The sequence below is a fragment of the Mixophyes fleayi genome, chromosome 2 (genome assembly GCF_038048845.1).
Source record: "Mixophyes fleayi isolate aMixFle1 chromosome 2, aMixFle1.hap1, whole genome shotgun sequence".
Classification (NCBI taxonomy): domain Eukaryota; kingdom Metazoa; phylum Chordata; class Amphibia; order Anura; family Limnodynastidae; genus Mixophyes; species Mixophyes fleayi.
Window position 1 is genome coordinate 192,925,065 of NC_134403.1, and position 14,879 is coordinate 192,939,943.

The 14,879-nt window shown below is 38.6% G+C and overlaps 1 protein-coding gene across 2 annotated transcripts; it reads right to left on the reverse strand.

Annotated features, from left to right (window-relative positions):
- Positions 1-732: 732 nt before the first annotated feature.
- On the reverse strand, positions 733-13,695 carry TXLNA (taxilin alpha). 2 transcript variants are annotated; one of them, XM_075195199.1, is made up of 11 exons: positions 13,588-13,695; positions 13,094-13,273; positions 12,504-12,800; positions 10,614-10,705; positions 10,333-10,503; positions 9,663-9,857; positions 9,196-9,315; positions 4,834-4,908; positions 4,522-4,614; positions 4,155-4,250; positions 733-2,951 (listed from the first exon to the last, which is right to left on the reverse strand). In XM_075195199.1, the coding sequence occupies exons 2-11, from the start codon at positions 13,248-13,250 to the stop codon at positions 2,670-2,672; spliced, it is 1,578 nt and encodes a 525-aa protein (XP_075051300.1). In that variant the 5' UTR covers positions 13,251-13,273; positions 13,588-13,695; the 3' UTR covers positions 733-2,669. The 2 variants fall into 2 exon arrangements, with proteins under 2 accessions (XP_075051300.1, XP_075051301.1); XM_075195200.1 differs by lacking the exon at positions 13,588-13,695 and adding an exon at positions 13,460-13,553.
- Between the last annotated feature and the right edge of the window lie 1,184 nt (positions 13,696-14,879).

Here is a 14,879-nt window from a genome sequence, read left to right on the forward strand (position 1 = left end):
TGAAAGTACAAGTGCCAGCCGACCCATGGCCACCACTGCATACTGGAGCTTGAACAAGTACAAGTACCAGCACATCCCGACAGTTTAGCCCCAATATGCAACAGAATTATTTTGTTTTGTTATGGATTATTCAGGAATAAAAGAGTGCAATGAATATGTAATAGGAGGGGTGTTATTATAATTTGAAGGTTTTTAAAAAAAAAAAACAAAAAAAAACAACCACCTTTTTTTAAATACAAAACACTATTTTAGAATAGATGTTCCAGAGGGCCCTGGCTGCTACAGCATGCTAGCATTTATACTGAGTAATGTCAGAGTAGTCAATGGCTGCCCAGGCTTGGTGGGACTTGTTTCACACTATTAATATTTTTTCCAAATTATAACCATTTCCCTGGCACCAACCACACCAGGGGTGCCAAAAACCTGTTCACAATTATGTTGCATGCCACCCTGGCTATTGCTTTTCGTGGGGGACCCAACTATTGCTGCCCCCCTGCTAACACTGCAGTTACAGCAGTCATCATTATCAAGTTGATGATGATGATGACTGACTTATCTTTACTCCAGCCACATCAAGGAGAGAATTGGGAACTTGGAAAAAACAAACCATGGATTAAAATGTAGATGGGAAAATAATGAACTGCTTGTATCATATTTTACTTCACAGCATCTTCTCTACCATGTAGTGTTAAGAATAAACAAGTTTGTAGATAATAAAACACAAAACTGATGGAATAGAAAGCCAGTATTTATTTATATTGAATGATACAACCTACATTTGTCATAACAATAATGGTGAACCAGTCTTCTTGCCTCTCTCACAGAGCAGGACAGTCTCTTTGGTACCTAAGTGCAGGGGTACATAAGTAACCACACTACAGCCTCCAAAACTTCAGTACAGACACTGGACATAGGAAGCTTTTTATCACTGCCCCCATTCCACAACAAAACAAAAACTGAAATGTAGTAAAGTAGCAGCAGTTTACTGTTAAACATTACTTTCACTTGTATATACTGTTAAAACATTATCTCTGATGTTTTTTTTTTTTTTCTTTCAATAAAATCTTAAACCAGAGTCTTGGTATTTGTTTTACATTTACGTTAATGATTATCCACTCTGTTTTGAAGGTGGGATATATTTTGCATTGTTTCTCTTCTGCTTAGGAAGTGGCATCATCTTGCAAGGCACAACAAAGTATCCTGTGCACTACTAGCTAGTAGCAAATATTGCCAGTATATGGCTTCATCAAGAGCAAGTTCTCATAAACCTCATAACCTACTATGTGGTCAGTAAAAATATACCCAACTGTCCAAAGTTTGTTGGGGATTATTATTACAAAAGGAAAGATGTTGCTGCTAAATTTTAGGGCAATAATAGAAAACAAATACTTGGCCTAACCACTGTGATAATTAAACACTTCTATTTGAAGATGAAAAAGGATTATACACTAGGCATGTAATATATTTATGTGCGAGAACACAAAGCAATGCTTGTAATGGATACATTCAGCAAATGATAATACTGCAAAATATATTGCTGCAAAGAGATCCGAGTTTGGGATATTTAAATCAGGGAAATGATAGATAATCCTCCGCTGTATTCCGCACTGATTTATTCCACATGTGCATAATAACAGATTCCATGATAATTGGGAGTTAGGAAACTAGCAAGACTAGAGTAAGCCATTTCATGCCATGAGGAGACTGCTGTAGCCAGTTGTGCAGTATTGTGCTTTGCCTGGTGAGCAAAGTGAAATGTAGTTTAATTTTGCAGTAAGCAGATTAAAAAAAAACAAAAAACACTAACATCCCTAATTCACAATACAAGGAAACTAATTTAATAACGCACATCTTCTACACAAATTGGAGGCAGTAATTTTGTGCTAGTGATGTCACTGGCTCCTACTGAATAGATAGGCTGAGGCCTCATGTGCACTTTAGCTATTAAGGAATTTCCATGACAAATAGAAATAGAATTGATCAGTTCAAGAAATACAACTGTATTTAGATCCTACATGTAATGGAAGTAGAAGGTCAAAACTGAATTGCGAGGGGGCCTTACATTCTCAAAATGGTTTATTGGGAAACACCACCAACTGCAGGCTTCTCCTACGTCATATACAATTCAGCACTGTATTCCCATTTATTTTAAATAACAATTCTGACAAAAATTTCACTGAGTATATTGTATTTTTTGTTCTCTGCCAATGTCGACAAGAGACATGGGGCCGGCAGCACAGTTGAATAATGGAATAGTTTACAAAATATCAAATTTACACAATGATCGCAGAGTGCAAATATTTTACACACGTTAAAAAGCCTTATTTTAATTAAATTCTATAAAATGAATAAAGACAAAATTAGTGCCTGCCAATGCCACAAGAAACTAATTTCTGCATGAGCAGCCTGCGGAATGGATCTGTCTCCAGGACTGGCTGTTCTAGGTGTCGGAAGATTACGGTAAACTAGTTTTTATTTTTGCAAGGTTGTAATTATTCTATAACACCTGAGTGCTCAACTTATTCCCTTCTACAGGGAAAGCTGCAGACAAAAAAAAAGTGAAAGTAAAATAGACGCAGGAAATGGGTGTGTAAGGTGGATATAAAAGTGGAAGTCATTGTATAAAAGGAATGAGGACATTAGATACGAAGCATTCACGCCTGTCTGTACTATTCGCTGGCTGCAGTTGGAAGAGGAGGTGGTGTTGCAATTTGTAGTACATTCTGCCCACATACATCACTGCTATTCAGTTCTACATTCTCACTACTAGTGGGTGCTGTACAGCTCGTACAATCCTCTGGTGCGGTCTCTGTAGACGGGACTGGAGGTCCACTTAGGCCTTGCACTTTCTTGTTCAGATCGTTACGTTCGGTCTGTAGTGCCCGGCAGAGTTTCTCTAACCGTTGGATCTTGGCCTGCAAAGCCTCCTGCTCTTTGTCACGTAAGGTTTTCTAAAAGGAATATTCAAGAATACTTTTACAGTTCAATTATAGCTTACAAAGAATCATGCATGATAGAGCATTTTAATACGTTTACACAAAAGTAGAAGTGTAATATAAATTCTAAAGACACAAGGAGATTTGCTTTATTCAATGGCCTACTGTAACATTGTAGTGCAATAAATAACAACTCATTCACAACTTTAGGCTGTACAAAGTGAAACAAAAATAGGAGAGCGGTGGGGTACACAAGAAGATTTATGGCCCGATTTACAGTTGGGTGCAAATCCAGCTAAAGGCTGTAGATTTGTACCCATGTTGCAAGGCCAAACAAAAACAAAACTTAAAAAAAAATAATCATCATGGAATATAAATTTGATTGAAGTTAAATGTGGTTATTTTTTTATTCAACATAAAGCAGTTTTTATTTCAAATATTTAGAAATGTCCATCTGCTCTAAGTGACCCTTCCGAGGGCTTTTAGACCTCTCTCTGTAGCTATGCTTACTTGTTTTATTTTGTAGTTAGCCAATCACTTGTGTTTGTTTAATTTAGCCTTCGATTACATACAAGTGCTCTTAAAGCCGGGACACGGTGTCCCAGCTTTGGCCTCAACTACCCTTCCCCCTCCCACAATAAAGTCACACATTCCATTAAGCCTGATGCCATTTGTTTTTATGGTCAGTGCCAGATATCAATAAGCACTTGACGTTCCTTCCTCTGTACTATTTAAAATAGCCATGTTCACCTGGTGGCTTGTTTACCCATTTGTACAAATGCTACTATTTTCGTCTTGAGTAATTGTTATTATATATGAAAACATAAAAAACCAAAAAAAAACCACAACAGACCCCAATATAACGCTTATTAGAGATTAGCTTTACAAAATTAATATAATCCCCCAATGCAACATTTTAGGGCTTTAGTAGGCTAGCTATGGCTACTAAAGATAAAATACACATTACTAGAATATGTCTTGTTTTCATTCTTTGTCATCTTTCATTTAAACCAATGACAAAAATGAGCCATCGCGGAGTCCTTTCAATATGATAGCAAATCTGCTGTGAATAGAAAATATATCTACCACAATCAGAGTTTTATCTCAAACATCTTCTATTCTAATAAGCTCATGCAGTAGATTTGTAACTGTTATTGCTAGTGGTTGTAGGTAATGGAAATTTAGATTAACAGGTCCTTGTCTTCACAAGTCTCTCACCTCCTCAGCCATCACCAGTAGAGCCTTATTACTGCTCTCCCATCGGGACCGATACATAGTCGTCTCCTTCTCCAACTTCTTTATTTTCTTTGTCATCTGTAGGTTAGGGAATAAATAAAAAAAAAAAACGAAATAATGTTTAAACAGATAGAATGAAGAGCCAATGGATCCTCATCAACATTTATATAGCGCCAGCAGATTCTGCATCTCATTACAATTGGGAACAAACATAGTAATAAAACAATACTGGGTAATACAGAGAGGTAAGAAGGCACTGCTCACAAGCTTACATATCTAACAAATCTCCAAAATGCACAACAACAAAAGAGGTCCGTTGAATGAAGCATAATAGATGATTAAAGTTCACCTTTTCCATCTCCTGTTTGAATGTTGTGAAGACCTCGTTGCTTTTAGAAAGTGTGTTTTGAAATTCTTCAAACTTCTCTGTGTACAGAGCCAGCTGCATGAAACAGGAAAAACGGGATGTAGATATACAAGTTCATATCCAGACAATGAACGACAAACAGAGCAGTAGATACCTCTTTATTGCTGAGATAGCATTTCACCATGCCCCAACTGATCTAACTATGAGCTTTATGTGTTTGATACACATAACTGTAAATACATTTCCCTGCAAGTGCAAGAGTAAGGCACTGAATGTGGTAAAAATGAGGATTACTTGCTGCTTGAGGTGGGTCTCCTGCTGTTTCATGAGCTCACACATTCGCTGCGATTCCACAGCTTCTTTCAGCAGCTGTAGGTGGAGGTAAAAGTGCACATTAGAGAAGTGTGACAGGAGACCATTCAAAAATATTTCACATTTGGCTGATCATACACAAGTCTTAGGTGCCGTTCAATTAGCTGCGTAGTTCCATAGAGAACCCTTGCGGCTATGTTACTGCACGATTTTACTGCAGAATAATCTTCCTTCCATTTGCTTGGAGCAAGAAAGAGCAAAGTTTTCATTACTGTAATTGACGGTAACGGGTGCAGATAAATAGCCGCAAAGTTACTATAGAATCTCACTGCTAATTTCATCAGAACCTTATAGTTAAGTGTCTAATATCACATAGCTTTTATACCAAATTCTCCTGGGTATAACATACTGTAGCTCAGGAAATACACCTTTTTCTTTCGTTTACGATTCAACCACAGGACTTGCAGGACACAGGCTGTGGCTGGAGCTAAAGACACAGCTGATTTTGCCACTATAAGTATATTATGCTAGTTAGGCCATAAGGATATTGCTTCATTTTCTTAGTTTTACCATGACCACAATGATAACCTTTGCAAAGGTTCTTGGTGAGGCCGACAGTCCATATCGAAGACATTTGTAGTGAAAATGCATATTAGGTATCAAACTTTAGGAAGGTCTAATGTACTTGGTATATTGGTACATGGAGGTAGGTATCTTTTACACCCACTAATGTTAGGAAACGTCCTACTTCCATGCCATCTAATATAGTCTGTACTGACTGACTTCATTTTTAATTTACTGGATGTGCTTGTTGAGCTTCCTTAGACCTAAAATGATGCAAGAACCTATGCTGTGTTTTTCACAATAAATATTTTTGAATAGAATCCTGTTCTTTGGGTTGTTGGTGCTTTGTAAATAACCTTTGCTGTAATAGTGTTTTCAAGTTTTCTTTCATGGCCACTCTTCCCTGCATCATGGAATTGGAAAATTGTTCCCTGTGGGCACAGCCATGATTTCTAGCAAATATCACTGCCTTACAATTGCTAATACCCAGTTGTTGGTAATAGCGGAAGTCCATTCTTCTAGGAATTCTAATAGTCTGCCTCCCCCACTTTGATCTCCTCTGAAGAGATTTTCTTGGCATCACTGGGGAAAAAGCTCTGAATGATCCTTGAAGTTCCTTCCCTTTCTGCTGGTGAAAAAGTTGCTTTGATGCTCCATATAGATAACATTTGCGAAAGCCACTACCAGGCCTGCAGTGGCTCGGTTCCCTGAAATATCTCCATGGGCTTCTACCCCCTGTTATTTTTCCTAGGCCTATCTAAGGCAATCAATTTGACCTGCCACTTAAAAGTGTAGAAATTAAAGCATCAAGCTTCTGACCAAAAGCAATATTTCCCCTGAAAGATAAGCGAGACAAGTTTATTCTTAGACTGAGATTCTGCGAACCAGGGACATAACCACATTGCCCGACGACCACAATTCTAGAAGACAATCTGATTGCATCCATAGAGGCTTCACAAATGTATTCTGTGGCAATTTGCTTATCTTGTACAATTTTAAGAAGCTCACTCCTCTTAATCCCACTTTAATTTTCTCAATTAACGCCCCAAAATCTCATGGCTCTTGATGTCACTATAGTTGCCATTGTAGGCCTTAAAGCAGCCCCAGCTGTTAAATGTAACTTCCGGTTTCCCCTTCAACCTCCTATCCATCACAGCCTTAAAATAATTGGCATCATCTAGGGAGATGGTGGTTTTCTGGTCTAATCTAGCTACCACTGCAGGTGGGGTATCTAAAGCTTTAGTCTCCTCAAAGGAAAAAAGGATACATACGAGTTATCCTCTTCAACAAGAACATAGATTCCTTTAATAACTGTTAAGGGGAAATTGCCAGGTCTTTTCTTTGACCTCTGAAACAGTGTTTCTTGGAAGGACTGTCTCTCTTGACTCACCAATATCCATACCTTTATAGATAGCATAGATTTAACAGGTTGTCTATTAAATTCATGTTAAAATTAGAGTCCTCTGAGACTGGAACTGAGCCGTCATAATTCAGAGGCATCAGACTCCATCTGCTGAACACAGGATTCATATTCCTCAGAGTCAAAATGGACTAATGACTGTAACGTTTTGGATTTAAACAGACACAAACCTTCCTTAGTAGCAAAAGTATCAGCTAATGCTGCTATCTCCATCCATTAAATAAGTTCAGACATGTGAAGGAATAGCTGCTGCGACTCATTAGAACTGCAATTAGTGCAAATGTTCCCAGAAAATCCTTCAATTTCTGGTCACAAACAGCACAACTAAGTGTGTCAGTTGAAGTTCATTATTTAGCCTCGGACATACTCCAAATTAAAATATGACACTAAATGGAAGAGTAAAAAAAACAAAAAAAAAAAAAACACCTATCTGAAAACAAGGACTACTAAATACTGCCTGGGGTATACCCTGATCTTGGTTGGAACCACTTTTCCGCCACACGTGGTTGAAAACACACTATAAACACACACATATACATATATATATATACATATATATACATATATACACACACACACACACACACACACACATACATACATACATACACGGAGGGAGAAATAAATTAGTCCTTGAGACCCTATTTGGGGGAGATTTGACAGAAATCTCTGCTCATGATGAGCGAAGACCTCTACTGTAAATACCGGCAGCGTGCATGGCGTCATGTCCGCAAGCCACATTGCCGCAAACTGAATTCTCACCATATAGTCAAGTCTGGCCTGCTTAACAGACTCCCAGTATCCTACACAGCTGTGCACAATTCATCACGTCAGATCCCACAATGCACCATCTTAAAGAGCGCACTAACAGCTGCTGAAGGATGCAAGATTGCCTCTTTCAGTAAGGTCGGTCCCGCCACCTTTCTCTGGTTAGTGCAAAAGAGCATGTACAGAGACTTCATGAAGGAGCAACAGACCTCCTGCTTCCCCCCCTGGCAGTGACACAGCCGAAATTAAGATCCCTTACCCATAACTTAACAAAACCTGTCTACATTGAATTGAAAATGAATGACAAGAAAGACGACATAGGAAGGAGGGTGGTGTGGCCCTACATACTCCCTACAGGTGTGTCTTCTTTCCTGTCCTGACTCTGGAGGGATGGATTAGCCCAATTGTGCATGCTGCCAATACAGGAAAGAGTAAAAAGAATTACTGGATTATAAAGAAAGGATTACAGAATTAGACTTGATGCCATCAAGTCTTAAAAAAAACCAAATAAAATAAAAACCCACAGACCACCACCTTAAAACTCCAGAGCCATTGAACACTGCCAAGAACATCTCAGAACCACTAGTAAAAGGAACTTCGGTAGGAGGTAGGTACAAAAAAAAAGAAAAAAAAAGAAGAAGAACTGGTATCCAGTTTCAGGCAACATAAGACCTGGTTACACATGAACACCATTAGGGGGAAATTCAATTTGGCACGAGGTGCTGCCTGACATCACCTCGATGTTCAGATGTGCCTGTTGACAGTCATTATGGTAGAAATCTCCGCTAATTTTTCGGCGCACTTCTATGGGGTGCGAGAAAAAAAAAAATGAGCAGAGATTTTGGCGCAGTGTGTTTCTGTGGACATTCCTGGAGACAACTTTAGCCAAATTGAATGATAAGTACTAAACCACAAAAAGAGATCAAATATTACCAAACAAGAATAAAACATAAAACATATATTATCACATGCAACACAGGTGTTTATTTATCACAGTGTCTGTGCAGGCTACAGAATGAGTAAAACAATTACAAAATAAAGGACTAGGATTGCTTAACACAAGAAATATCCCATGTATGAAAAATAGTATGAACAAAATTTTAGATCAGGTATAAAACAGTCTGATGGACATTCAGTCCATCATATGCATTACAAAGTGCGCCAAATTGACTCAGTATTTAGAAAGAGCAAAATAGGGGTGCATTCTTTGCAGCAGGCTCCTGTACAATGCTCACTGCTTGACCATGAGGGAGAACTAGTCCTTCCATCAGCCCACACAACCACAATGATAGAGCAGCGGACACGCCCCCCCCAGATATGTGATACCAGATATATTTCTCATTACACAGGGAATGGCCGGTGTCAATTTACTTTGCTCTTATTTGATTGCTGAAAAGAAATTTACACAGACGCAAACAATTTGTAAAGCGCAAACATGTCTGCATAAATAATAGCTAAAGTGCATCTTTATGTCAATGAAAACAGAGAACAGAACAGAGCGATTGACAATATTTTCCAATCAGATATTGTACATTTGAATTGATGGGTAGACAGATGAACAGGAAAAGATAAACAAGTGGAATATGACTTACAAAGTCCTTTTCCCGCTGGTGACGCTCCTCCACTTCCTTTAACATCTCCTGAGCCTGCCGTAGTTTTGCATCCACCAGCTGCTGCTGAAGGTCTTTGTGTTTAAAAACTTTATCAATGTGCTACAGAAAGGAAAGAATGTGACAATCGGCACAAGAAGCAAAACTACAGGACAATGCCTTCATGCTCAGACATAGTGAAAGCTCACCATTGTGTTTCAGCAATTCAAGTGGAGCCATCAACTATAAACATAGTGGAGAAGCAGCTATAGTGTGTGCTGTACCACACAGCTTCATTTTCTGTTTCCTCAGTCAACACCCTCTTCCAGTCTACTCGCAAATACCATGCTAAAAAGTATATTCATATATCCTACACCCTCTACTTCACTATTTTTTATACCTGTACCAATCTCCACAAATATTTATTTCCCATTTGTACCTTATTTTAATTTCACCTCTATTTTGCTTACCTCCTCCCTCAGCTCATATTGCTCAATAAGTTTCTTCAGCCTGTCCGCCAGCTCCATGTTCTCCTGACGGAGCTTAGTGTTACGCTCGTTGTGCTGCTCCATTTGTGACTGGATGTCGTTGAGGGTCACCTGGAAGTGAGATGTCACCTCCTTGCGTTTCTCTTCTTCCTCGCGGGCTCTTTGCACACCCTCCTCCTAAGCAGATAAAACAAGAGAAACTAATGGATATGGCGCTCAATATACATTCCCAAATCTGTACATTAAACCGCTGGTTAATAATCTAAACATTTATATGTTGTAACCCAAATCCATTCGATTTTAGCTCCATTAATCTCACTCCTGCTATCAATGTCTAGTTGACGTGAGGTACAGTGTAGCACAATGTTTTCTAACTGTTCAATTATTTTTACCTAAGCTGTAACGCCAGTAGAACACATTTTTATTATTTACTATTGGAGAGCAACTCATTCTGTCCACCAGGTGAGAATGTATATTCGCTGGAAGATTAGTTATGTATGCCTTACTCCAGTGTGTACTTCACCTAAACATCTTAAACGGCTACTTTCTTTTGCTTATACAATACGTATGGCCATTTTCAGTATGTTCCTGCAAACGGCGTCATATGTTTTCCTGCACTCGTTAGCTGCCTTTAATATGGGCCTATACTTGCCTTCAATGTGCGGTTGTGTCTCTGCAGCTCCCTACAAAGACTCTCCAATTTGCTGCGAGCTAGAATGGCCTTGCTATGTTCATTGCGGAGCTGGTCCTTTTCTTGAATGAGTTGAGTCTGTTTCTTCTGTAGAATCCTCATCTGCTTCTGAGAAGTCCTATGTTCTTCCAGCTTTGGGGAGATGAAAGAAGAAAATTAAGTGGAATCACAGGCCTGTGCCCCTAAAAAGAGGATGATAAACTATTACACATGCAACGTCAGATTTCTAGGCCTGCTCTCACCAGTTCTGCATATTTCTTGCACAGGGCTGTTAGTTTTTCTTCTGGGGTGCTGAGCGTGTTGAGAGTCTGCATTAGTAGAGTGATTTCTTTGCCTGGAAAACAGATGGGCTACATGAAAATAATCAACGTTACAAATCATATGACGCAATTTTGAAGATGTTTCTCAAAAGATGCTTCACAATCAAAATCATAATATAGTGTACATAGAAATTGATTTAAAATAATGTATAAACCACTACAATTGTTTATAAAACTCTTATAAATGAACAGGCTAGTAAATACACAATTTTACATCCCAATCCTATTTCTGGAAAAGTATTGTCTTTTTATTGGGCAATTCCAGACACCTATGGACATTATTTTAATCGAGATCCACTTTTCTCTCCCAACTCAATGCCTTTAATGTATTATGAGAAGCTTTGGAAATAGCAATACAATGCCAACGAACATATAGTAGTGTAACGTTCAGCAGAGGAGATATTAAACAGTTCATTAGCAGCAGTGAGCACCTAGTTTTGCACCACATAATTTTAATATGAAAATCAGTTGCATGCACGACCGCCTTTACGCAGGATATTTTTGTGGCAACATAACTAACCTGATATTTTTCATTTTTTGTTCACAGTGGTATTTGGAAGTATGACAGGAATGTGCAGTTGACAATTTAATAGCACCTAGGTCCTTTGAACAATCATACACAATACACGTCACATGAATGCTTTTGTAAGAATTTCAAGGATTCACATAATGAAAAAGCAGAGCCCACAAGATTCCGCATTAAATGCAAGGGACAAATATTAATGTGACTTTAAACAAGGTTATTGTGATTTGTACAATAACAGACAAATCTGCAAATTAACACATCGTTCACTGCTAAAGGTGCTTCCAATTTGCTTTGTATCTATAATTAGCATAGATATACACAGTTCATGTGGGAATTCACTTTTACTTGGAATGTAGTCATGCACTATTATTTATACCAGTGACAGAAAGCCTGATACACTTCAGGAGCAGTCTTTTAATACTTCAAAATGGGCCAACATCACATTTTATATCCGTGATAAGTTAAAACAATACATTCAATAAAAAAAAAAAAAAGACACCTATCTGTAATACCATATCAGCAGGAATTTTAAACAAGTCTTACAAACAAATCTGACAACAAGGCAGAAAAGAGAGGAGGGCTGCGGGTGAAGGCTTGGAGGGCCACCTGTTAACATCACTCATTTATATTGCATCTACTGCAGTATAGGGCCATGACAATTCGTCTCAGCAAGTTGTGTTTGGATTTCAAACAGTTTGGTCAGCTGATGACCACATCAATTTGTGCGAGAGGTCAACCATGTAATATTATTTGGTGTAATCTGAATCAGTGCAATAGTTCCAAATTTGGTTATTCAGAGATCCTGCTGAATAGTCCTGGTTTTTGATAATGTCAACAATGTATTACATTAATGCAATCATAACTTTGTATATTACAATTTAGATTTAAAACTATTTTGGTAGTCTATAATACGTGCAGGCTCAAAACAAATGTTTTTTTTATACAGCCATATAATCTTGTTTCCATGGAATGCAATTCTACATGTAACAGTGTTTTTCACTAATCTGTACATGTCGATATAAAAAAAATAAGGATAAATATTGATTAAATTGGCTTTTTTTTTTTTGGAACCATGGAAATCTGTGGTAATACGACAGCAGCGAACTGCAACCACTGAGACCATTCAGCAAGTGCATTTTTTAAAGGTTGCTTATACTGATAACAAGGAGAAATTGACCAACCAAGAAACAAAATAATTAAATATGGGGAATATTTGTGCATATGGACTGAGCCATATGCACGTTGCCATGCAGAGCAGATTCTGGTGGCCATACTATATTACTCACCAAGTCCCTTTGCCTTTTTCTTGTCTTGCACACGCTTTGGATCTTTATCTGTGAGATTAATTGTCCTATTATCTTCTGCACCACGCAATTCCTCCTTCACTCCATTAACTTCTGGCACCACTGGCTCAGGTTCTCCATTCCTTGTAGGCTCTGGTGGACCTCTGTCTGTCTCCTCTGGCTCTGCCACCCCTTCTTGGCCCCCATCTACACAATAAGTATTTAAAATGTCCTCCAGTTGCCTGCTAAGTTCCTCAGATACATCACATTGAGTAGGAGGATGACCAGTGACTCCCTCATCTGCAGAGATAAACAAATCTTAGTTATGAGTGTTGTTGAAAGACACTACAATTGTATTACTACTAAATGATGCACCACTTTTTGAAGCCATTTTTTCATCTGAAATGGTTTACCTGAGGTCTATACTGGTCCATTACCCAACATCTTAGGAAGTTGAGTAACACATAGAAAAATATTTATGAATCTACCTATCTGAAATACAATTACTACTATTTTCAATCAATGAGGAATATTACTTACATGACAAACAACTAAGAACTGTAAGAAACTTAATGACATAGGAAGAGGCTCACCTTGGCTGACAGTGGTGCCAGAATGGCATGTATCAGATGTAGCCGGGACCACAGGAGTTTGGGACTGATTTGGCAAGGAGGCAGGAGGAAGTGGTTGGCTGGAGGAGGACTGTGGAAGCACAGAGTTTGTACATGTGGGTATTTCCTGATCCTTCATTGTCTTCTTCGTGAACTCAGGAACTGAAAAGACAGCACAAATGAGGAGTATGGACAATGACTCTGAGTACACCAGCCTTTGTGTTTGGGGGGAGTTATGACTGTGGTTGCTATGCTGCTATGTGCCGATGGTAACATCTTGGTAGCAGTTATGTGAATGTTATAATACATCATATGTCGTGTTCTACCAGAATCCTAGTTATTACACACCTCAACGTAGTTTTTATTCTATATTCATTTCAAAGACAGTACAGTCAAGTCGGTATGCACTTGTCAAGAGTACAGTCTGCAGAAGAGAAGTTGTAGAATGTCTTTTCCTATTACATTCCCGACCTCACCTTATCTTGTCGCCCGCTGTGGTATACCCTCTTCCGGAAGCTAACAGCACAAAGCCAGGCCCCAAGCCGGACATCCCTCATCCAATCAGATGCTGCATTCAAATGAATGCAACAAATCACAGAGAGAAGGAGGGGCTAACGGGACTACTCGTCCAATCACCCTGCTGCGTTTGGTGTCCAACTATCGGAGCTAACAGAATTGATACAAGGGCGGGCTCCCTGGCGCCACTTAAGAAACTACAACTCCCGAAATGCATCTGTCAGGTGTTTGCCCACCACCGACAGCGCGAATGTTGGATGACTGTGACCCTGAGGTGACCTTGGACTATCCCACTCCCGTCATTTGACCAATATAGTGAATCAAAAAAGATGTGATATTCGCCAAACGATGCCATAGTTTAATGTTGTAATGTCTCCTTGCTATTGAAACGGGAAACCCGCGTATCCATGTGACATGGATATTGTCCCGTACATTAAACTTTGGGGGCGAATGCAGTAAAATAGTTATATAATACTATTCATGTTATATCTATTGACTTCTTACCACCAGAGTCGACATGGAATGATGAAAATAAATGAAAGTGAAAGTTTTCCAATGGGAAACCGATTTACGCAGCCAATGAAATATAGGATTTTTTTTTATTTTTTTTAAAGAGTCATATTCAGCCACAGTGCAACCATATTTAACAAGAATTTATAATTTGCAACACGTAATAATGGTTTTAGAGATTACTAAAGTATTCATCTGCATTGACGTGTCAGATGCACTGAAATGGAACAAGAAACGTTCAAAATAACAGCACAACACAAGTTCTCTGCCCATAAAAAGCATAATAATAATAATAATAAAAGTCTTATTTGGTTCCATTTTTTATTTTCACACATATTTGCATGCCCTTAACTTGTGTTACAAATGTTTTTTTATTGCATAATACAGACACCAGTGTCTAGCTAGCCTTGCAGCTGTTACAGCTGTTGCCTGGGCTTCACTTCTGGCAACTTGTACTTTTTCCAGTGCAATGGTTGAAATGATAGTATAAGATGGACACTACTAGTGTAATGGATATTACTGATATATGGTGGGCAGTAATGGTATAATGATGGGGGGTAATATTATTATGATGGCCAACTAATGCTGATGGAAAGTACTGCTGGTATAATTGTGGTTACTACTACCAAACTGATGGGGAACATCTGATCTATTGATGGATACTGCTGGTCTACTAGTGGGTACTATTAATATACAAGTGAGCATTTGAAGTATATTGGTGGGACACAAGTTATTTATGGTA

Bases quoted from the DNA above. Each gene is read 5' to 3' on its own strand.
- TXLNA (XM_075195199.1), bottom strand. From the start codon at position 13,250: ATGAAGGATCAGGAAATACCCACATGTACAAACTCTGTGCTTCCACAG. The intron at 10,706-12,503 runs GTGAGTAATATA...TCTGTTTTCCAG, and splicing joins GAAAAAGGCAAAGGGACTTG to GCAAAGAAATCACTCTACTA. The intron at 9,316-9,662 runs GTAAGCAAAATA...TCCTTTCTGTAG, and splicing joins AATATGAGCTGAGGGAGGAG to CACATTGATAAAGTTTTTAA.